The sequence below is a fragment of the Poecilia formosa genome, unplaced genomic scaffold (assembly GCF_000485575.1).
Source record: "Poecilia formosa unplaced genomic scaffold, Poecilia_formosa-5.1.2 Scaffold12, whole genome shotgun sequence".
NCBI lineage: Eukaryota > Metazoa > Chordata > Actinopteri > Cyprinodontiformes > Poeciliidae > Poecilia > Poecilia formosa.
This window is the reverse complement of record NW_006799951.1, coordinates 2914540-2939981: the sequence shown is the minus strand read 5'-3', so window position 1 is coordinate 2939981 and position 25442 is coordinate 2914540. Positions and strand designations below refer to the sequence as shown.

At 40.8% G+C, this 25442-nt stretch overlaps 1 protein-coding gene across 1 annotated transcript; it reads left to right on the top strand.

The window, feature by feature from the left end:
- The first annotated feature begins 2759 nt into the window (after positions 1-2759).
- On the top strand, positions 2760-23935 carry zranb1b (zinc finger, RAN-binding domain containing 1b). The gene is made up of 10 exons (XM_007545367.2): positions 2760-3150; positions 5746-6839; positions 12470-12657; positions 15032-15185; positions 16205-16276; positions 16915-17113; positions 18865-18985; positions 19382-19511; positions 21629-21858; positions 22052-23935. The coding sequence occupies exons 2-10, from the start codon at positions 5825-5827 to the stop codon at positions 22268-22270; spliced, it is 2328 nt and encodes a 775-aa protein (XP_007545429.1). The 5' UTR covers positions 2760-3150; positions 5746-5824; the 3' UTR covers positions 22271-23935.
- The last annotated feature ends 1507 nt before the right edge of the window (positions 23936-25442 follow it).

Below are 25442 nucleotides of genomic sequence, written 5' to 3'. Positions count from 1 at the left end.
TATGTGATGGAATGTTCCTTTTGTTTTCTTACGTACGTAGGCTACGAGTTAACATATTTTGCTCATAAAATAGACGGGTATCGCAGTTATTTTGATCTCGTCTGCAAAATGCAGTTAAAATATTTGGTAACACTTTATTTGAAGGGGGGTGAATAAGACTGTCATTACACTTTCATTAACATGACATAGCACCTGTCATGAACATGAATAAGCCTTCATGAATATTTATGACTGTTGTCATAAAGCGTCATTCGGTAAATTATGACACTGATATAAATTTGTTATAAAAGTATTACTGATTGCACTTTAAAAATTGGGTAACTATGTTATTAAAGGTAAAGTTTAAACGGTAATGATTTCTTGGTTAATGTCAAGTTGTCATAAAGACATTTTGAATAATGTCAACTTTGTATTAAAAGTGTCATAATTTACCGAATGACGCTTTATGACAACAGTCATAAATATTCACAAAGACTTATTCATGTTCATGACAGGTGTTATGTCATGTTTATCAAAGTGTCATGACAGTCTTATTCAACCCCCTTCAAATAAAGTGTTACCAAATATTTAAATGATTAGTTATGAAGATTAAATTATAAAAAGAACAAAATATTTTTGAAATGTATTAAAATGTAAATTTTAATTAACATTTGAAGTCACTTGGATATTGTATTCAATAATTTCATGGTTTCTTTGTATCATGTAGTTCACTATGAAATAATTTAAAACTTTTTAGCACCTCATTGATTAACCTTAAAGTTTAGATCGGTTGTCTTGTCTACAGCTGTGTTAGTTTGGTAAATAGGATATTTACTAAGCTTTATAATTACTGTAATTATAAATGTATTATTTTTGTTGAAACATAGTGTTTTTGAACTGCCTGCTGTGCAATTTCAATTCAACTTTGGTAATTGAAAAGTGAAAAGACAGGCTGTGTTACAGATGGACAAACAGGGCTCACTCATGAACAATTGACTTCAAAAGGAGTAGTGCAAATCAAAAATGTATTTGTACAGTGTGATAAATGTAACTCCCCTTAGAATAACCCTAAAGATAACACAGGCTTGTGAGAGTTTTACAGTTAGTAAAGAAGAAGTGTTGGCTCCACCTTCTGACTTTGATGGATAAGCGGGTAAAATATTTTTATGATGTGCAGAAACAAATAGCCATTAAATAATTAAATGCATAGTGAAATAACTAATGTATATTATATATAAAACTGTTTTAGCAGATGGTGTGTTTCAATTTTATGAAATAATGACTTATCTAGTTTTTTTGTTTTTTTTTTAATTGTGACACTACGATACTATTAGGCTACTGAAAAAGACTAAGAGACTGTTTTTTTCCCCTTTCTTTTAAAGGGGCAGTATTATATAAAATTGACTAGTTTGAGCTTTACATAATGGTATTCCCTCATCACAAACATACCTGGAGTGTTGCCTTGATTCTTTCATGCATGTTTGAGAAATACTTTAATCTGACTTGGCAAAAAATCAGTGGTGCAAAACACCTGGGTGGCTCATACACCGCCTTCGAGACGCAGCTTCTCCTCAGAGTTGCAGTTTCCAAGCAGGCATGCTTCTGCCTCACAGAGCACCTTTCACCCACAACTACCCTACTCAGCTCCTTAAGACAAGCTGCAGGTAAAAAAAAACATTGTTTGAGGTTTAGCAAAGGAGTCATTTGGCATTTCTATAACAGTTGAAGGTAACATAGTCACTTGATTGTGCTATAAATTGGCACTATGTAATACTGCCCCTTTAAAGCGCAGGTATTGATAAATACAATTAATTGTTGAGTTACTGCAGCATGTGGCCGTAAAATAATTGTGCACTAGTAAAATAATATTGAAATTTGTAGTGAAATTCTTCTAATTGACTCTTCTAAAATATTTATAGTAACCTACATCCTTTTCTTAATTTTAACTTGGTTGAAAAATCATTTGTTTTTATTGTTTTTATTGAGTTGGGGCACATTTGTACTTCCATACATTATTCTTCACAGATACATGAAACAAACAACTGGTTAACAGTTAGCTACAAATGCATGTATACTTTTCATGCAGATAAATATGTAGAATTGTAAGTGATTTGTTTTTATTATTGTGGTACTTAAGACCAGCATACATTTAATTTAGTGGTGAAAAAATATGAGTATTTAAAAAAAAACCCACAATATATCTATTTTTTTCATGTGGACAAATATTCATATGGTCAAATATTGGCTCATAAGTTGATAATTAGATGGTTTATTATAGCACTTTTAGACCTCCATACATGTCTTACTCAAAGCGGTAAAATGACTGTTTCTAATATTTTTGTTTTTTTATATCAGTAATAAGCATTTGGCAACTGATTTTCGTATGCGATGCACAATTCAGAAATCTTATCGTACAGTTGACAATTATTTCGGACAGAGAACTGTTGCACAAGCTGTTATGCATTGCTGCAGACTGCTTGCTGCAGTATTTTTACGATGACATCATCCCTTTTGAGAAGATACCACGTGGCAGTTTGCCATAAATGCAACGTATTACGATGCACAAAATTAAATATTTTATTTTTAATCTCACTCTAGTCTAGAAAAAGAAAATATACATATAAAGTCTGCATGCTGCTGTTTTTATTGCTGTCACATTCGTGTCTGTTTTGCATCCTCCGAGCCTTTTAACAGTTGGAATGGGAGACGTAGAATCTGATTGGTCATTGCCAATGGATACAGACAAAAACAACCAATCAGCGAAGTCGGGAGATTCAGGTGGTAAATCCTGATCCAGCCTCTGACTGTAACACGGCTCCGAGCCCTCTCTGCTCTCCCCTGTAGTGTATTTTTCAACCCTGCTTCGGCTGCTTCCCTCCCCCTGTTCCGCCGCCATTAAAGCCCGTCAACCTGGGATTTGATCGGCAAAAAGGATTAAAATGATTTGAAGCGTCGGAACCAGCAAAACAGGGACGGGACTTTGGGGGGGATATTGTTCATTGGACCTTACACTTACTGCCAGTTGAACGGCAACCTCCAACAGAAAGAAGTAAATATGCGGTTAGTGTCGTGCAAGTGAGAAAATCCCGACTTCGGACCGGAGGAGAGGGGTTCTCCGTCCGGGAGGGGAAGCAGCAGGACACCGAGGAGTATGAACACGGCAAAGCAGAGGTGAGGGTTAACATTGCCGTCTTCTTGTACAACTGACTCGGGCCTGTCAGGCGGTTACGGCCAAAACATAATCTGGTAATGTTAGCGGGCTAGCTCGGCTGTAATTTCTGTCTGACAACCGAACCAACGGTTGGTTGTTGTGATGTAAAATAGCCACCAGCTGCTAGCTCGGGATATAGCGTGACTGTAGACTGGGTAGTTAAACTATAGCTTCCAGGGGAAGGTATTAGCCGAACGGGCAGTTAAATTACTTTGTTTATTTAGCAGAAAAGTATTAACAACAGGTCTGAGGTCACTGGCTGGAAAATAAGCCAGTTTTCGGTGAGTCTTGTGTCTGGGAGCTAGCAGAAATTTGCAGAATTTCTCACGGTGTGTTGGTAAACTTAGAGGCGTGGTGTAAACACCGAGTAATGTTACTCCCCTTTGAGCTGCGAGGCAACTTCTTTCCAACAGCTCTCCTGTCTTGAGGGACTGTGCAGGACGTTACAGGAAAGCGTGTGTGAGGTGTGGGTCCAGTTTCATATGATGGTAATAATTGACTGTGGGAGAAAATCAGATCTGGGGTTATGGATGGGTTACTAAAACAAAACTGACTTTTCTCAGGATCCCTCATAAAAGAATAAAAAGTCTGGGGGACCACTGAGTTTTTCCTGAAAACCACAGAAAAATACATACAAGCAACAAAGTGGCAGAACAATAAAACACTGAGGCGTTCCAGAAAGTAGACCGTAAAAGTACAATAAATGACCACAATGAAACAACATAGCTTTACAGAAATTAAGCTTTGTAGGGACACAGAAAATATGCACAAAAAAAAAAAAAAAAAAAAAAAAACAAGTTATCCAGTCAGATGAGGTCAAATTGAAACTCCTTGGCTTACATGTAAAAGCGCTTCCTCCAGAGGATTAAAATAAAAACACTAAACACACCATCTTCACAGTGAAACATGCTGGTGGTCAGGTTGGATGGATGGAACAAAATACAGAGCACTCCCAGAAAAAAATAAACCTGTTAGTCACTCCAGATTACTTGATACTGAGGCAGAGGTTCACCTTCCTGCAGGACAAGACAACAACTTTTAGTGTACAGCCAGAGCTACGATGGATTGTTTCAGGGCGGAAGCGATTAATGGAATTCATTGCTATTAAAATAATCATCAACTAACTTAGTGATCAATTAACCGCTGGCTGGAGTACGCAGACTCTAAAAAGATCTTTTGATAAAAGAAGAATATACTCAGAGCAGTAGGCAAGCCAAAAGTGTACAAAAGATTTGCATACTTAGCATTTAAGATGAAAAACAAAACGTCTAATCCGATTGAAGGGTAATCATTATGTAAAATAGTCCTTTCTTGACCTTTTACATCGTGTTATTTTGTCATTCCCTTGTCAAAAACATACCTGGAGCCTTGATTCTGTCATGCATTTTCGAGAAATCCTTTAATTTCCCATGGCAACCAGTCAGTTGTGCAAAAAGCCTGGTTGGACGTGGCTCCGCCTTCGAGGCGCAGCTCCTCCCCAGAACTGCATTTTCCAAGCTTCTGCCTCACAGAGCAGCCCTCCCCTCCGACTTCCCCACTTAGCTCCTTCAGACTAGCCAGCAGCAATTGGCAAACATCTGGTGAAACTACGCATCTGCAGAGCTCATTATGCAAGCTACTAAAAACGCTGTTAAAGGGTTAATATAGGAGGCAATGTTGTGATAACTTCCTGAAGGCGGAGTTTCAGAAAGAGCTGAAGTTTTTTTTTTTTAAAAAGGCAGAGGCCCAATTTCAACGTGTTAAATTAGGAAGTAAAATATCTTTTAAGTTTGATATAGCATTTTTATAACAACTGAAGTTAACGCAATTACTTAAAAGGCACTATGTGTCTGGAAAATACGTAATGTATCCCCTTTAAGTTTGAGCGGTGTTGCGTACAAGAACAGACTGACAGGTCAGTTTTTAAATGTGAACAGCTGGTACGAAGATATTCTGTTAGGCTGTCATATTTTTATTTTATATTTTATTTGTATAACATTTTTATAAGCATTAGATTAATCTGGTCCTTTTACTGAACTAATTTGTGTGGGCTTATCACATAACATAAGTTTGAGGGGTGTGATTTCTTTTTAAAGCCCTGTAATATTGCTTCAGTGAGCCACGAGGCAACTTCAAAGAGGCGCTTTTCCTCTTTTGCAGTCCGATTATCTAGCTCCTCTATAATAAAGGGATGGGAGATATTTACATGCATCTGCCCGGGTGCCGCGCTCTCATAATCCATCCATAATTTCCATGCTTCTGTCAGTGTCTTAATCAGTCATGCGCTTCCCCGCCGAGAGTCGTGTTTCATCCGTCCTTGTCTCTTATTACCCAGCTCAGTTGTAGGGCACAGTTGCCTGTCATGCGTATGCTGCTTACAGTACGCCCTAAAGGTGCCATCAGGAATCAGTGTTGCACTCTAGGCTGCAGCTTTAAGAGGAATTTAAAAAAAAACCTGTAGAAGTCCCAACTTTTGCAACCTTTTTTTAACGCCATATTTTTTGTTTTGTGCGTACTTCTGGCATTATAATGAATAATTACTCAAATTTGCTGCCCTTCTTTCGTTTTCCCCATAGCGCACTGCTTGCTGTGTGATCTCCTTGAGCTGCCAGTCCCACTGAACGGCTGGAAGCCTCCTCCGGCGGCGGCGCGACGATGACAGAGCTGGTTGCCAAGTGGGCCTGTGAATACTGCACATACGAGAACTGGCCGTCAGCCATCAAGTGCACCATGTGCCGCGCTCAGAGGCCCAGCGGGGGTGCCATCATTACTGAGGAGCCCTTTAAGAGCAGCCCTGCCCTAGATGCCAGTCTGCATCAGTGGGACCCCGCAGACCTCAGCAACAGTCCGTCTCAGGGGGGCTCCAGCCTGCTGATTTGTCCGGATTCCAGCGCGAGACCCCGCGTCCGCGTCACCGACGTTCCTGAGACGAGTAGCAAGTGGTCGTGTCACATGTGCACCTACCTGAACTGGCCTCGAGCCATCCGCTGTACCCAGTGCTTGTGTCAGAGGCAACAGGCTCAACAACAACAACAACAACAACAGCAGCTGCAGCAGCAGCAGCAGCAACAGCAGCAGCAACAGCAGCATGGTCACCATGCAACTCGTCAAGGACATCACACCCAGCAGCCACGAAGCCCCACGGAGTCGCCGCAGACCTCGGGCTCCGGATGCCGCCCCGCTGCCCCTGTCACCGCCACAGACCCCTGCGAGGAATACAACGACCGCAACAGGCTCAACACCCACACGCAGCACTGGACCTGCACTGCATGCACTTACGAAAACTGGGCCAAGGCACTCAAGTGCGTCGTGTGCGACCATCCCCGGCCCAACAGCCTGCTTGCCGAACCCATCGAGCTGGCGTCGGAGCCCGAGAGCCAGCAGCCGTCCTCCAAGCTCAACGAGCAGGACAGGGACAACAGGAGAGGCGTCGTCGGGCAGGGAACTGGGTGTGTGGTGGGGGGAGTGGTGGGCTGCAGCAGCAGCCAGAGGAGGTCTCCTCCGTCCGAAAAACGGGAGTCTGAGGTGAACATGGACTTCCAGAGAATCGAACTGGCGTCGGGAGCGGGGATTGGGAGCAAAGAGGAGCTGGAAGTGGATTTCAAAAAACTGAAGCAAATTAAGAACAGGATGAGAAGGACGGATTGGCTCTTCCTGAACGCATGTGTTGGTAAGTTTCAAGTTTAAGTGATGTTCAGTTTAAAAAAAAAAAGGCTTCAGATTGTAAAAGGGTTACAATTCTTATCGTATTTGCCTAATACAACTAAGCAGGATATTTTTACAAGTTGTAAGACGACCTGTTGGAACAGACTTTACAGAGTTACAAACAGATTAATTAGTTTTGTAACCTACTGATTCTGGAATTTTGTGCATACTTAAAATGCCTCAGCACTGAACGGAAAAATTTCCCCCACACAGTTTGCCACCCATAATACTGATACACTGATAGACACATAGAAGAAGGGTAGATAAGCTTTTAAAAAAGACCAGATATATTACTTTCTAATGAAACACATTCTTAGCCTGTTTCCTCTGTTTTCTAAGGATGTGTGGAGTTTAACCTTCAGTCTCGATCCCTGTCTGTTCGTAGGAATCCTCTAACACCAACAAGACAAATCTTAAAACCACAAACGGTTTCAGTAATCAAATAAAGATGTTTTAAAGATTGTTTTTCCTTTCTGCATTCCTACATTACTGCAGCGAGTTTGCTCCTAGTCATAATAATTGAGATGTTGTTATTCTTGTCTTTAATATGAGTGGGGTTTTTTATTGTGCGTAGTCTACCAAAATTTTCGCTTTATCTCATGGTAAATGTCAGTAGTTTTTTGCTCCCAGCTGCCATGTTGGGATTGGCAGATTAAAGGAATTAATGAAGCATTATCCAACTTTCATTGGTTGTCCCAAACATCATGCTTTGATAAATGCCTGCCATGGCAGTGCCGACTTGTTTCTGGATGGCTGACTAGACAGCTGACATGCCAGCACTAAAAATGTTATCACCAAATGAGCAACATGCACATCACATTTTAGAGAAATATGCATGAAACAGGATTTTTATCATTATTATTTTTCAGCAGATATTCAGCGCTTCATTCCAGAATGTTCCTTCTAAAAGTGACCTATTGTTGTTTCCTTAGAGAACTGAAATTAAGAGTTCTTGATAGTTAACTACGATCGGCTCTCGTCTAATGAGAAAAGTTTGTATTTAATAAGGTTTGACTTGAAAACGGCGACTCAAGTAGCTGGCCAAGACCTGTTGACAGAAACTGTTGTTAGACATACTGTGTTGTGTTTGAAGGCATTGATAGATCGATAACCTGTAGGTGTTAAAGACCTGGAGCCAGAACTGATAAACACCAACTTAGGTGGTTGAAAGTACATTTGAAAAGTGAGATATTTCATAAATGTCTCACTTCACCTGCTCTGCTACCAGGTGACGGTACACCTGAAATATTTTTATTTTTTTTTTCTATACATCAGTTTTTGTTTCACAGACAGAAATACATTTACTAAACTCTTAGATGTTTTTTTTTTTCACTTCTTCTAAGTTTGAATCTTTATCAGAGACACCAGTATAGCCAATAATGTCAATAATGGGGTCAATAATGTCAGGCCATTGTCATTACTGCCAGCCATTTTTGCATCAGTTTGGTGTGGTCTGCTTTGAATAGTTTCTGTTGTGAGACGTGAAAGATTAAACCTCCTGATTGTTATTTTTGCTTATATTTCACTAATTCCACAGCCGTCAGGTACCGAGCGTTATGTTTAAGCCTCGGAGACTCTGAGCCTTTAAACGTTCCTCATCTAGGAGTCGCATGCAGCTTACAGTCTCCTACTTAGTGTGAGGAAACAGAGGTATGGTAAAAGGAAGCTCCTATGAATACAGGCGACATGTTCAAACACTCAGCACACTGTCTGCTGCTCAGTAACCACAGCTTAGAGAAATACTGCTACTGACAAAGAAAGTCTTTACTAATGTCTGCTTGCATGCACAACATGAAAACAATTAAAATGGTAATGTGTCAAGAACCGTATGAATAAGGGAAATTCAAAACCAATCAGTGGAACAGCAGGATCATCTCTGCTGCTTTAATACCCTGTTGCTTTGCCTCATGGTCAGAACCACACCGGTGATCATCCTTCACAGCTCTGCGGAGACATAATTCTGATTATTAGCTGATTTAGTCAATCAGATTGTCCGGAAATCATATCCACATGGAGCTTCTGGTGGCTCATGTTTTCCAGCCATCGGGAAAATAGATTCAGATGGAGGCGGTGGAGGGGGGTGGGGGGGGTAATAATGCTTTCACAGCATCTTCCAGCACTTTTCACTGGTGAAAGAGAAGAAGAAAACCTTTCAGAACAGCCAGTAATCAAAATAAATTCCTACATTGATCTTGCATGAGCTCGGAGCTTGACAGTCCAAATCGTCCGATAAACCTTCTAAAAACATTGATGGGTCAAAATCCACGTCTGTTCGTCATGCAGCTTCTTTTTACTTTTTAATATGTTGGTGTGTTGATCGTACAGCCTGTAGCAAGATCAGACGAAGGGTGCACAATATAAGATGAATTCTTTGTCATTGAGACATCAGTGGGGACAGCATCAATATTCCAAACAATGTTTTTCTTTTCTTTTTCTTTTTACCTACAATTTGAGGGAAATGTAATGCGATATAGCCAGAGAGAGTGACATTCTGTCTGCTGCAGTTCTATTCTCTATGCTTTCAGACCTATCAGTGCTGTTTTCTTCTTTTTTTATGCTTCATAAACTAGCTTTTATGTGCCAAGTCGAAATGTGTTATAGGTGTCTATCAACTGAAATTAGATTTTTTTATTTTTTTTTATTTTTTTGTTAAGTTTGGCAAAACTCTTAAGACCTAATGCGCTTTTCGAAGTTAAGCATTAAATGTCCCCATGCTGGGAAAAAATGCAGGAACTAATGGAAATCTGCTTTAGGTTTCTCTAAGGACTTTTTCTTTTTTTTTTTTTTTTCTACAAAGGAATGTTGCATTAGCTTCATGATTTCTACTACAAAAAAGGAATGCCTCTGACATGTTCTGGGTAAGTCGGCTTGTTTTGGCGTCCTATTTATTGCCAACTATGATTTTTATTAGAAATAAACAATCTAATGCACATGAGCGCATTGACATGTTTCTTTGTGGAGCACCCAAGACAACCAAGGTATTTTTCTCTTTCCAAGTGTGAGCCTGGGGAAGTGCATCGTCCTGTTAAAGTGGGTGGTTTAGCAGGTTGAGCAGACCTCAAAGTGCTAACTTGTACCATATAATAGTTTTTGTCTGCGTTCCTGTTGTGTCCATCGCTACGCAAACGTAATAAAACTGGATGATCCGTGTGTAGGAGGAACACCACAATCACTTAGGTTGGTCCATTTTCTCTCATCAATCCGCCTTGACGAGTTCATCTCTTTGTGTGCATGTTAGGCGTACCATTAAAAGTACAGTTGTGGCTGTAGGGCTAAAGGCACACCCACACTAATGGAGTATTTTGTAGGAAGTGGTGGCGATCCCATTCTGCTGTTGTACAGTTTCTCTCCTCTCGTGTGTCTCTCTCTCTCTCTCTCTGCGCCAGCCAGCTCCACATGGCACTCCCACTTTGTGTCTCTCCAGCTCCCACTCGCACACAGCTCACGCAGCTGAGCTTTGTGTGTGGTCCTTTGACGTGAGAACAAAAGCTCAGCAGTGTTTGATGCTGTCAAAATGTACGAGAGGCTGCTGCACGGGCATTTACTGTATGAGCTGGAAATGGGAAGACCCTGTTTGTATAGCTGCGAGGCGTTGAAACCAGTTTCCTCTTTCCTGTTTGATTAGGTTTTGTCATAATAACAATCATAATATACGCGGACAAAACGGTTTTGTTCTGGTTAAATGATGGAAAAAAAAAAAAGAAAAAAAAAGGTTCTTGTTGAGACTTATCGCACATTTCACTGCATGTCAGCCTGTATTATTAGAGCCTGGTGCTGCTGTTGACGAGTTCAAAATTTCACTGAAACTATTCCCATCATGTAACCTTGTGGGCAGAGCTGCGTTTGATTGTTTACACGAGCATGTGTTCACTTTTTTTTTTTTTTTATGTGAACTTCAAACTTTAAATAAACACTTTTTATATCTTCAAGCTGAGAAAACTGAAATTTGGACTGTTGGCTGCAAATATTTGTCTTTGTGGGGACGTGGGATTGAACATTGCTCTTGATTCCCTAACCCTTTTCCGTTTAAGAACAGGGAGTCCAACACTTTATTAATGTTAATCTGGTCAATGCCATTTTTGCATATTTTGGCAGAATCATAAACGGCAAATTTACGTCGCAGGATCGCAGTATATGGTACCAATATCACAAAGTACTGTCTAGATTGCAATAAATAATGCCTAATAATATAAGTAAGGAGACCAGCAGTTGCAGTTAAAGTTTTTTTGTCACTTCTCACTTTTAGTCATATTCCATAAATTAGAATATAATTGTAAAGTTAATTCATCTCAGTAGCTGTATTTATTCAGTGAAACACATCATGTGGATTAATTGCAAACATACTAATCATACCAAGCCTTTATTTGTGTTTATTGTAAAATTTTCCACTTGAAAACGCTATTTAAGATTGGGATATATTACATCAAACTAATGTGAGCTTAATGTAAAGTATTTTTAATATCTGTATAAAAGTTGTTGCTTTTTTTTTTTTTATAAGATACTAAACGAGCCTCAGCGGAACACATATTCTGATGTATTAAATATAACTGTATTTAAACCTGAGTGGTGATTTTATGAGCTGATGAACTGGAACAGGGTCAGGGTTTTTTTTTTTTTTTTTTATCAAAGAGGAACACCAGCCTTGTAAAAGCAGATGCCATAAAGCAGTATATCTTTATGAACTCGCAGAGGTTTCTGATCAATAAAGCAAGAAAACAAGAACGACAAAAATAATATGAATGCTTCATTGTGAAATTAGCCATAATAAAATATGTTTTGTGTAAGTCAAGAGCACAGGGATGAATAATTGGCCCATGATGGTCCAATTTTTGATTTAACAGTAGCGGTGAAGGTCATATTGGATTGATAGTAATGACTGATGTTTATGACCTTTATAGGCACTCTTAGACGCTGTCCACCTTTTTGCAATCTTTCTTTTTTTTTCTTTTTTTTTACGTTAGACCCTTAAATAACAGAATAATTGTCACTTAGCCATCAGGCGTGTGATTTCATGACGCAACCTTTTGTAAACATCGTGTTCCATGGGACTATTTAGAGATTACTTGTTTACAATTTTGCAAGGGAAAGTTGAATGCTAAGTATGTTTTCAGGATGTCCTTTTTTTCTAAAAACAATTGCTATTTTCCGTGTCTGCTTGAATTGCACAATAGAAACCACCTGCATCTGTCTGATCTAGCACGTCTCAACCTTCCTGCTAAGATCTAAAAGAGCTAAACAACTAACATTACAGCTTACCCCCTTGAATTGTCGCGCTTCCTCTAGACTTTGAAACAGTCAGCAACCGCCACATAGATGAAACACAGTCTCATCTTATGTTTTTATGCATTTTGCTGGAGTACATGCTGTCCTCTCCTTTAGTATTGGTAATAAAATTGCTTTATTCCGTTTCCAAGTAACTGTTAAAAGCTTCATAAAACCTACATAAAAAAAAAAAAAAAATCTAAACTTGCCTTTTAAATGCTCTTTTGTGGGAACTCACTGTTACATTTTGCTTTTGTAGTAGATTTGTCTTGAATCGCACTTTATTATCTGTTGAAAAGCTGTCTCCTTTCCTCCGCTCATTTGTCTTAAAAGGCGTCGTGGAAGGTGACCTGGCAGCGGTGGAAGCTTACAAGACGTCCGGAGGGGACATAGCGAGGCAGCTGACGTCAGACGAAGTGCGGCTCTTAAACAGACCCTCGGCTTTCGACGACGGCTTCACGCTGGTTCACCTGGCCATCCGCTTCCAGAGGCAGGACATGCTGGCAGTCCTGCTCACAGAGGTCAGTCGAGAAGCGAGGCGGTTTTACTTTTTAGCTGCCGTGTGCTGGTTTTTGAGTTGCGTTTGACTGTAACCAAGCAGCCATTTTAGGTCAAGGGGAAAGGTGTGGTCAGCGTGTACAGGAGGGTGATTGACAATGCTAAGACACTCCTCTTTGCCCTGATTGGTTGTTTGCTATCGGGTGTATTTCTGCAGATGGTAATAGGACCACAGGGAGGAGCTTGCTTTTTTTCTCTCCACAGATTCTCATATTATTATTTTCATTACATTGTCAGGATAATGACATATCCTAAAATATGTTAAAAAAACAAAACAAAAAAAAAAACATATTATTCATAAAAGTTGCATACTATAGCTTTAAGGCTTGATATAGATCTTTCCTACATATGCTTGTAGAAGTAATTTTACATTTACATCTTAAATACCCAGTAAAACGTAATAAATAAATTAGTGAAATACACAATTGTTTTATTTACAAATAACTTGGCGATCACATAGATTTTATTACACAGGAAGACAGTTTTTTTATGTGTTAATATATATTAGAAGACAAAAAACTGACTCCATAAGAGTCAGAGGAGCTCTGATTAAACCACTTCTCTTGAATTATGCTTTGATTATTGCGGTACTTGCATCCAGTGTTGTTTACAACTGCAAACAATCACTCTCTATAAAAGCAATAAGGCCCACTTGTATTATTCATTATGATGATCATTCCACAATTACCACTATACTTTTATGTTGTTGGTGTTTTACAATGGATTTTTTTAAGACACAGTACTGCTTTTCAGTCTGTGCATCAACATCTTGCGTGAGCATTTCCCCGCCGGCCGTAGACATGCGCTGCGGTTGAGCTGCAGTTTGCCTGCTGTCAGTGATTCCAGATTATCTGTATACACACTCCTCCCACTCAGCCACTGGCTGAGTGGGAGGAGTTTCTTTGCTCCGGGGAGGGGCAGTGAGTAACCACCGGATCACTTTCCTAAAATGCTTCAAAGCTGACGGCAGCCTATATGCACACCACAGACGGGTCTGCTCTTTTTCCCGCCCTAGCAGCGGCACAGCTCTGACAGGTTCAAGCTAAGTTAGCTCAAATGACAGCGTCTGCTGAGCTGTTGTTGTGAACATTCAAAAGCTTTTGGTCCCAAACTTCAAAAGCAGAACAAATGAAACTATTTGGCGGTGTGTTTTTGGATCAACACATTTCATACTTTTGCCCCTAAAAAACGTATTCCTATGTCTCTTTTTGCTTTTTATTGTTAGTATTTAAATTAGTTTAGTCCTTACAATTACCTTTCATCGTCTTTTTATCATAACCAAACAGTGGCTGGTTATCAGTGTAAAGGCATATCCAGGTTTTTATCATTCATACCAATAGTTTAAACTCTTTTTAATAAGATGCCAGAAGAAGTGAAGTTTTCCCTGACTGTGTGGAGCATGGAGTGGCGCGGTGCCGCCCTTCTTCTGCTGTGCCTTGTGAGTCAGATGGCTGAAAAACATCTGCGACATTTTGCCTCATTTTAAAAGAACTTGAGACAAAAAAAAAAGAAGAGAAAAATTCACATGTAAATACTTCTGGGTGCAAAAAAACACAGACGGTTTTGGTGTTAAAGTGAATCAACAAGGTAGTTACACAAGGTAGGAATGACACCCATCATGCTTATTAAGTTAACTCTGTTTCCAAACAACTCACATGTTGACATCCTTTGGTCGGGATATTTGGAAGGTTGAGTGAAAAAGACCCAGACAAAGTGACATATGGATTTAACAGCCCCATTAGTGGCTTTAACAACCCGCTTATTGTAATTGTTCTGGGGAAAACTTGTAAACCTTATTTGTTGCCCACGTTCAGAACTGAAAAAGCTTTTGGAAGAAGATGTGAAACGTCTTAAAGGAACAGGAGAAGAATCCAGTTTGAGTGTTGGGTAGCAGACAAACAATTTTTAACTTTTGTTATTTCCTTTTTATCAGTAAACAATAATTAAAATAGAAGGATAACATTGTAGTTTAATAGTAATTGTTTTATTTTAGAAGCGGAAGGACTAATTGTTGCTTTTCTATTTGAAATTAAAGGAACTTTATCATTTTTAGTCTTTTTTTTTTCCTTTTGAGATACTACAATGTATCAAGCTGTAAGAATCTCATACCAACACACCCCTGGTGTTTATTATTATGATCTGATTTTACACGTCGGCCTTTGCAAAGTCACATGTGCTTTCGTCCCTCCAGCAGAAGCTTGTAACTTTTCATCTCAGATCTCAGTAAATCAAATCATTCATTTGTCAAAACTCGGATAAAGAAACGTGACCACCAACTATAGTGTGAAACGTTCAGGTCTCGCATATCCCTGAATAAAGCTTCCCTCTTCTTGTCAGGTGTCCCAGCAGGCGGCCAAGTGTATCCCGGCCATGGTGTGTCCCGAACTGACGGAGCAGATCCGCCGCGAGGTGGCGGCCTCTCTTCACCAGCGCAAGGGCGACTTCACCTGCTACTTCCTCACTGACCTGGTCACCTTTACCCTGCCTGCAGGTCAGCAGCCCGTCGGCTAGCAAACGAGCTCGAATGAACCGGCGGAGCAGAAACATTCCTGAATGTGATTACTGAAGCTGACGGGGTTCTGCGAATGCTCGGGGGGGAACTCTGCAGCTGCAGCAGCAGCACATTGTCTGGCCTTTTTCTCTCTGGCCTTCTAAGCGTGTATCAGAATGCGTGTTTTGTTTACTTGCCGGGTATGAAATGGCGTGTTGTTCCCATGCTGACGGGGGCATAATGCTCCGGTTGTCTTCATCTAACAGCCAGCACATGGAGGCTACCTCCGCCTCACGGTTTCAGCATTGTTCTTCCACAAAGACGATACCACCCCGCCAGCTGTTTATTTTTGAACGCATAAGAAAACTGCGTTTAGGATTACCGTGTGGCTGCTATTGTTCGTTCAAAACTAAAATTGTTTTGTTTTTTTGTTTGTTTTTAACCATGTGTTCAGGCGTGAAAGTGCCGACATTGGCTTCCAGTCATCAGAGAAACCTATTCTGCTCTGTTCTCTTCCAAACAAGCTGTGCATTCATTAATATCAGCTAGAGAACAAGCTTCTGTGTTCAGAGCAGCTCCTAGCTCTCTGGCCGCTGTACTATAAGTTGGCTTTAGGTGAAATAAGCCGGGATTTCACCGTGAGCTGATCAGACATTTGGGCACACTTGACGTCGAGACAAATGTCGGTCATTTTTGTCCGTTTGTAATTTTTTAAAAATTATTATTTATTTTTGACAGTTCTTTTGTCATCAAACAAGCAATTCTAGTGAATTTTATTACAGGGAACTGCTTTGTCTGCAACTCTGTAAAGGTTACAGTGCAAATATTACTGGACATGTATTATGTTACCAATAATGTTAACGTACAGCGTTGATCCTGGGTGGAGTACAGAAAATGTTGCATTTGAAGTTCCAGTTGAATTAAACTGTGCAATTAAACGAAGGAAAAAGTCCACAAGTAAAATATTGTTCGACTCAGCTAAATGTATTTTATTGTATTATCTCTGTTTTCCCTTCCAGATATTGAGGACTTGCCTCCTGCGGTTCAGGAGAAGCTCTTCGACGAGGTGCTGGACCGAGACGTCCAGAAAGGTGAATAATTTACTCCGTCAGCTCTGCGCCTTTTTTCGCTGAAGTGTCACCTATCTGACAACGGTCCGGTTGCTAGGCGAACGCACGGACTCCTTTCACAACCCGCGCACAGTAACAAAGAGGCTGCCCCCACGCCGGCAGTGTTGCATTACATGGATTTTCCCTCCCGCCAACTCTGTTTCTTAGTGGCCAGCTTGTTGCTCTGCCTCCCCATCATGTGTACTGGTTTCACTCTGCGCTAATGAGCCCAATTGAGTTTCAGGGTTTTCTCTGATCCTTGTTTGGGTGAACGTTAAAGAGTTCAGCCTGGAGACATAGTAGCACGCTGAAAAAAAAAAAGAAGCTTTCACTGTTTACTTAAATGCAAACGGTTGTGTGGGGCTTGTTAAATCACTTCACTATGGGAAATGTTAGGTCTTGTCGTAATATTTTTCAGTCCCCTCCCCCCGAAAAAAAATGTGTGTTTGCTGGAGGATTGAAAGTAAACAGTAAAAGTAAACTAAAGAGTTAGCCAGGTTGACTTTGCTTTAAACCTGTTTACTTTTTCACGTGAACACGCATCTTTCACGTGGGTTCGGTTTTGTAGTAAAGATGCTGAGAGTGGCACTAATAACCGATGCCGTCTCCTTCTTGGTCAGAACTCGAAGAAGAGTCTCCCATCATCAACTGGTCTCTGGAGCTCGGAACGAGACTGGACAGCCGGCTCTATGCACTCTGGAACCGCACGGCGGGGGACTGCCTCCTCGACTCGGTGCTGCAGGCCACGTGGGGCATCTACGACAAGGACTCTGTGCTCCGCAAGACTCTTCACGACAGCTTGCACGACTGCTCACATTGGTGAGACCTGCAGCCTCAGCAGCAGTAGCACAAACGGCAGTGATGCGTAGCCTCCTCTTAAAACCGCCTTTGACCAGCGTGACTGATTCGACTCTTTTCAGGAGGCTGAATGAAGCTCTGACTGTTAGAGTTGTGTTTTAACCAGAGGACTGAAGGATTTAGAGCGAAGTGTGCAGAGATTGAAATATTTTTGGCTGATTACCAATCTGATTCCGAATTTGAGCGATTGAGTTATTTTTTTATTTTTTTTTTTCACTACTGATGTCGTGTGTTAATGTTCTAACCTTATTTCACTGAAAAACACTGAAAAATATCTGTGAAACAATCAAAAACTTGTTCTAGCTGCACATGAGGTACCGCTCCAAAATATAAATGAAAAAGTTCAGAACATTTCTGTCCAAAATGCTGGATTATCTAAACTAAAAAAAAGCCAGTTTCTTTAGTCTTTCCTTTTTTAAAAAAAACTTGCACAGCAGGTTAGACTACAAGAATGTTTTGAGCCTCTTACCAAAAATAAAGTGCACAGCAATATTTTGCTTTCACAAAATCACAAGGTTTGAGGTCAACCGAGGACAAACTAACAAAACAACTTAAACCACCAATAAAATTTCATGTGTTCTGGTTTTTCTCGTAGCGCAAAAAAAAAAAAAAAAGCCCAAACACAGAAGCTTTGTGTCTAAATATAAATGAGATTGATCTCACATGGCAGGTCACTTAAAATTAAAGATCGATACACTCCTACGGTCATGTCCAACACTACGATTGTTCCAAGACACAAATTTTAACTACATACGTTTCCCAGCGAATAAAAATAGACCTGCTTGTTTAAAGTTGGAGGCACGTTGTCCCGGTCTTGACATTTAGTCCCTAATTTCTAACCGAGTCGATCGTCACGGGCGTTTGTCGTCACGGACTCCCAAATTTGATAACGCGTAAAGATCGATCCGGTCAAAACCTGACCGTCATAAAGCTCGAAGTCTGCTAAACTCTCATCCCGGTGATGATGCGACTCTATGTTTTTTATATGACTCAGTGATTGTTGGGCTAGTAAAATATTTCAGGCAGTCCAACTTACTGATGTGCCGACAAAACCGACAGAAAAGGTTCAGACAGACAGGAAACCGCAGCAGTCAACACAGCCTCTCTCTATTCTTTACTGCCTATTTGATTTGTAAAATGTAAAAAATGTGATTGTTGGGGAAAAACTAACATTTTAGATGAACAGCATAAAGTGCTAGAAATGAGGCGGTAGTTGAGTTTCCGTTACAAATGTACACAAAATGTTTTTCATATTACGCATGATTTAATCTTTTTAACTCGGGATGTTTCTATTTTTCTAGTTTCGTTCCTTTTTTAAATTCCTATATGAAGTGAAAAGAAATGATTTCTTATTTCAAAAGTTTAACCGAAAATATTTTCGCCATGCAGCATTCTACGTGCAGTGAAGGCTTCAGTAATGCCAGCCTCATAATGGAGCGCGAGTAAGTAGAAGAAAATGGAAACCACGTTTTCTCGCGCACTGTCAAACTCCGCTCAGAACTCATGCCCACAATAAAAAGACGGCAGCCTTTGTTTGTGGGAGAGCAGTCAGACGTAAATAAAGATGAGCCTCGTTTGAGTCACGTCTGCTTGGAAGGAGCTGCAGCTTTCCTAAAACTCCGAGCAAGACTAACGACGACGACCACATCCCCATGTGTCGGTGCACACGTTTGAAACAATGCAGCAGTGTAAGCCGTTTGTGCGTCTTGCAGGTTTTACAGCCGCTGGAAGGAGTGGGAGTCGTGGTATTCCCAGAGTTTCGGCTTGCACTTCTCCCTCCGAGAGGAGCAGTGGCAGGAGGACTGGGCCTTCATCCTGTCGCTCGCCAGCCAGGTAGACACGCACGAAAGCAAACGCCGACGTCTTAAGGTGGAGGACAGGAGGTTGTTGTGTTTAAGGCACGGTCCGCTGATGATGCATCAATTATGCAAGAAGGTTTCTTGCTTTTCGCCACCGTAAACATTCTCCGTAACGTCCTGGGAAAGTGCCTTCTGTCTGTCATCAGCACTCTGCTGAATGACCTCACCGACGAGGCATTTGGGTGGGATGCTTTATATCTGGGTGTGAAAGCTTAGTAATCGTTTGCTTTGTTTGTTTGTTGTTGTTTTTTTGTTTTTTTTATACAATTGGCAGCATAAAAAAAAGGGTTTCCTTTTTTATGTTTTTCCTTACTTTCCTCCTCGTTTCTTTTCTTAAAATTTTACAGTGTCTTTTACTTTTGTTCCACAGCCAGGATCCAGCTTGGAGCAGACCCACATTTTTGTTCTTGCACACATACTTCGTAGGCCAATCATCGTGTACGGAGTGAAGTATTACAAAAGCTTCCGAGGCGAAACATTGGGCTACACTCGTTTCCAAGGTGAGCAATCAGTTCTGTCTGAGCTGATGTTGTTTTCCTCTAAAATTGATGTTTTTTATTTTTTTTGTTTGTTTGTTTTTTTTTTTGTTTTTTTTTACGACGAGCCTTTCCCGTAGTTGTGGAGGAAGTTGACTTTTATTTTGAAACATCCGCAGCCTACATGTGTCCGCATAGCTCAGATGCTTGACAAAACTCAGCCTACTCCAGTGCCATTCATTTGTTGTTTGTTTTTTGTTTTTGGTCTGTTTGGTTCAAAACTAGAAAAAGTGTCGGTGTAGGAGGAGCAAAAATACAACAAGGCAAGTCAATTTCCCACGTGGAAACGATCAGGATAAGAAATCAGAGCCACATGTGAACATGAAGTCTACTTCCACAACCAACTCTTAAGACAGTCTGGATTCAATTTGCTCTTTCTGTTGCTGTGCTGGACTTGATGAAAATCCTCAATGGGAGCCAAGTACTTGTGGTAAAAAGCCTCCCTGATGGACCAGTGATTTACAGTTGCCAGGAGCCAGAGTAAAGCACAGAGCGACTCGGCTCTTATGTGGATGCCTTAAAAGAGCGTTGATCAAAAACATTCTACTTATTTGGAGAGTTGCTGAGCAAAACTCAGATTCATTATCAGACGTTTAGGAGTTACAAAAGCAGAGATGGTTTTCCAACTATAGAGGCTTATTCCAGCAAATCTAATCAACTCTGGGATACTTGCATCTCTGTTTTCAGAACGCCAGAGTGTTGCAAAATCTTGCCAAGCCTATTTAGTTGTGATTTATGAGTTGCGTACCGCATCTTATAAATCCTCAAGTTTCCAGACAGAAACCTTAGGACCAAGTCTGGATGGGCTGAAACAACCCAAGTGATTAGAAACATCCCATAATCCATTTGTCATCTGTACAAAAGACCATCAGAACTATAATTCTGCTTGGGCGCTCGTGGGGGTTTATCACATCAAAAAATCACAGCGTAATGCAGATAAACAGGCCATAGAGTGACAGCAACGTATGATAACGCTGTTGTTTTCTGCACATCATACACTCGAAGAAAAGTGCAGTTAAGTACAGTCATGGATAAAACTGACTGCGTTCGAACAGAAAACATATTCATACTGCTTGAACTTCTTCATGTTGTGTTCATATATTTTGTTTGTATTTTTAGATGATTGTTGCCATGTTTCCCATGGCAACAATCATTAACAACCCGAGCTGGTTCAGTTATTCTTGGGATCGTTCACGTTTGACATGCTAACGGATGTCTGTGAAGGGTAACATGGAGCCCTGTGTCAGTCTGAATGTGTTGAGACTTAAGTGTTTGTTAGTTGTTGTTCATCCTTGTTGCTGCACTATAGTGGAATTTATACAGTGTAGAGATGCTATTACAGCCATTTCCAGATTAATTGGCAAAAAGTTATCCAATCTTCTTAGCACATTTAGTGCTTTCTGTCCTTAATTTTCTTTGTTAAAATCTGAGCTGTGGAAGCTCTTAGGGGTGTACTTATCATTTATCCCTTCAACTGAATTTATTATTCTTTTTGATAGCGGTTAAACAGTAAAGTAGGTAACGAGAGAGGAGGAGGACATGTGGCAAAGGTCATCAGGCGGGACTTGAACCTGTGACCTCCACTAAGGCCTCCGTACGTGGGCTGTGCTTAACCCCTGCACCACCACAGCACCCCATTTTTAGGATTTTTAAAAAATGATATTAATCTTAACTGTCGGCATTACAAAATACCAAACACAACTCACAGCTGAATGTGACGCAAAAACACAATAAGAACTTCATCATTTATGTATGCGTTTACTTTGTGTGTGCGTGTGTGCGTGCGTGCGTGTGTTTGTGTTAGCTTCTGATGTAAAACGGAGCGTGTGTAAACAATGTTTCTGCTCAGAACCAAGGTAGAAATTTGTTCTGCTCCAGGATTTAACTACACATTATAGAAGTTGTTGGTATAGTTTGTTTTTTTTTATAACTGCTTTATTTCTCCTTTCAATTAATTGCATTCAAATTGTACGTCAAATGTTGAAACCTCTTAATTGTCATTGATTTTAGCACTTCATATTTTTACAAAGGCTGATGTAAACATAGCACCCTGTGTGTTTGCCCCTCCCCGTCCGTCCCAGGTGTGTACTTGCCCCTTTTGTGGGAGCAGAGTTTCTGCTGGAAGAGCCCCATCGCTCTGGGTTACACGCGAGGCCATTTCTCAGCACTGGTCGCCATGGAGAACGACGGCTTTGACAATCGCGGCGCAGGCGCCAACCTCAACACAGACGATGACGAGACGGTCACGTTCCTGCCCCTGGTCGACAGCGAGAGGAAGCTGCTTCACATCCACTTCCTGTCGGCACAAGAAGTAAGGAGTTCGACTAGTTTTACCTCTTGGTGCGTTTGTTCCATTGTGGGAAAATGCTTTCATCTAAGCGACTCCATTGTGTGGATTTAAACTCGCTGTCCATATGTTTCGTAGCGTTACATATTTCACATCTTAAATGTACACTTCTGCGAAGCACAGTTGCGCGCATTGAGACTCTGCTGCGTTCTTTCAGATGGGAAACGAAGAGCAACAGGAGAAGCTCCTTCGAGAGTGGTTGGACTGCTGCGTGACAGAAGGCGGCATTCTGGTGGCGCTGCAGAAAAGCTCCCGCCGCTGCAACCACCCGCTCGTCACTCAGATGGTGGAGAAGTGGCTGGACGGCTACAGGCAGATCCGGCCCTGCGCCTCGCTGTCGGACGGCGAGGAGGAGGAGGACGACGACGACGAGTGACTGAACTGAAGCGGAAGGAGGGAGCGGGTCTGGAGGAGGCAGGACTCCTCCCTCCTCTCTATTTATTTTTATTTCACCTTTCATTTTTTTGGTTTTATTTTTGATTTTCCTTTGTTTTTTAATTTTTTTTTTCGACACGGACAAACTGTGAAAGCCTCCAGCAGAGGACAGGGAACCACAACCCTCTCTCTTCCCGTTTCCCCCCTGTCCCCCGATTTCAACCTTTCACACCTCCAAAGCTACAGAAGACATGGCTGCTCTTCTGGTACACACAGCCACTCGGACGCAATTCTTACAGAAACACTTTGAAACCAACTCCAGACTGACAGAGATGTGGAGAGTTAGAGGATCAGGAATGCAGAAGACCCTTTGTTTCAAATGTAAAAGAAGAAAAGAAACTAATCTTTATCCATAGATGTAAATGCATGTGGTTGTTTAAAAAAACAAAACAAAACAAAAAAAAGCTAAAGGAAATATACCAGCATTTATTTAAGGTAACACTTTATAACTATTCAGCGTGGGCACTGACAAAAGCACACTTCCAACCTGATCTTTTCGACGTGTTGTACAGGAGTTTGGCTTGTTAAGCTTTTTTTTTTTCCTGTGTGTTTGAACTGACAAGGACAAAGCCAATAAATATAATCTTCAGAAAACCAGAGATTATATCGTAATAAACGACTTATTATATACCCTTATTATAAGCAATGCACCTTTATGGAAACGTTTCTAATTAATTATCATTGCTTGAAATAAGATATTTTATGAAGGGAGATTTGCCCTCTAAGGTTTAGCACATTAACATAACATGTTTGGATATTTGGTTTACTTTTTACAGACTGATTGAACTGAGAAGTCGTGTGTGTGTGTGTGTGTGTGTGTGTGTGTGTGTGTGTGTGCTTGAATTTATTCTACATATTTATTGTTTGGAAACTTCTTTGAGCTAATAAGAGCTTTATGTATATTTTTCTCCAGTTTTTATTTCTTTTCTTTTATTTTTTGGTGAATTTTATTAATTATTCTCTCAATCTCGATGAAGACACTTTTGCACAGAAACACTGTTGCTGTAAAGGAGAGAATCAATCTTGACAGTGGGAAGTTTACTTACATCGTTGCATGGGATTTAGTACCTCATCTGAATGCTTAAATTCTGGTGCTTTTTGTTTTCGTTTGTGTCGTTTCCTGGACAGATGAGACGCGTTCAGTGTTATAACTCTCTCTCTCTCTCTCTCGTTTCCGTTCGTTCCCTTGGTTGTCCGGCTCACACATGATGGTACATGTCTGTTCACCTTCTCTGTAAAGTCTGCTTGTCGACCCCACCCCGTCCACGCCATTTGTTGTGAGAGATTGCAACATCTACAACCAAAGCTGACATAAAAGAAGAAGAAGAAGAAAAGAATAAGTTGTTAATCCCTTAATTTTTTTGCTGTGAATGTTTGCATTGCTTCCCCCCCTCCTGCCACTGCGTACTGTAACCTCCTTCGTGTTTCATTCATGTCATACATGTTTTGAACATCACCTATGTGTTGCTTTGTATCTATACAATAGTTGAAGTTGTAACTATGATGGTTTGTGGATTTTAGGCCTGACTTCACTAAGCGGAGTGTAATGCAAAGAAAAGGCAAAATATGGAGAAAAAAACAACAAAAAAAAAAACCTTGAAGAATGAGAAGAAAGAACTCCCCGCCGGAAAAAATACGACGGCAAAAAAAGGCACGCGGGTCACACCGCTCTCTTCTCTCATGTGGGGGATCTAGAGTACATCCGGAAAGCATTCTGAGCTCTTCCCTTTTTCCAGTTTTCATATAAAACTCATTCTGTAACAAGCATTCAATCATTTCAATTAGAAAAAAGAAAAGTGTTTTTTTTGTCTGACATTAAATCGGACTACATTTTCCTGTTTCAAAACGATTAAAAAAATTTTTTAGTTACTTATTTCAGGTTTATAAGTTTACAGACAAAGATTGCTCCTCAATAATTTGAAAGAGTTCAGATGATGAGCTCACGCTTCAGGCAACATGCAACACGAGTTACACAGAGCAACGTTCGCGGATATAATTTGAGACTACGTCTCAAACGCACTGCTTCCTTGTGCAGCGTTGTTTGCGTCGGACAGGAATGAGTTTGGATGCCAAATATTTAAATCAAGTGTAGAACAAAAGCAAAAGACTTTGTGAAGATGGTAAGGGCGTCGTTCGCCACCTAGAAACCGTCCCAACAAGATTCCACAGCCCGCTGCTGGTAGCGCAGCACAGTGGAAGGAGATTGAGAACGACAGCAACTCGGCAGCAAAGTCACCTAAAACCTCAGAGCAGAGTCGGCGGATGCTGGGCTGCGTTGTGTCCAGAGGTCGCCAACCTTCTGCAGAGTTAAAGCTACTGACTTCATGTAACTTTCAGATGAGCTGGTGGCCTAGGAGTTGAGGTTTTCTGTGAATGGACTTCTATTTTCTAGCAGTCTGCATGCAAGGCTGACATCATCAAGGTGTTGGAGGCAATGGTATAAAGCATTATTTCTCAACGCTGGTCCTCAGAGCCCACTGTACCGCATGTTTAACGTGTTTCCTTGCTGCCACACACCTGACTTAAATAAACTGGTGATTAAAAGGCTTCTGCACCACTTGACGGTGTACTGAGAAGGAAATACCTAGAGGACCGGGGTTGGGAATCATTGGCGTTGCTTCATGATCCCATCAAGAGTGAACAATTTCATGACCCCCAAGTTTGTGTGAACAGTTTAGGGATGGTCGCCTTCCTGTTCCTACATCCAAAACACATGGATGACAGAGTTTGGCGTTTGAAAGCTTGACTGGACTGAACCCAATAGTTTGGACTCGTCCCACAACGTTGTCTGACCTCACAATCGTGCTTCCAAAACACGATTGTGTTACATTTTGTCAAAAATGTCCACAAAAACTCTCCGAGACACTTTGGAAAGCCTTTAAAGAAGACTTCAAACTGTTAAGAAGCAGCTGAGTGACTTGTTTTGGTAAGATACTGTAATGTACCACTCTGTATTTTAAAGATGTCATTTATAACAGCAGTCGTTCGCAAACTCATCTGCAATGCCAACTTCTGACCACTAGAGGGCTTAAAGAAATCTTCATCTATAGAAGAACATAATGCTACTTTAATAAACCAGACAAAATAAGATTGATGTGCTACAAATACATTAC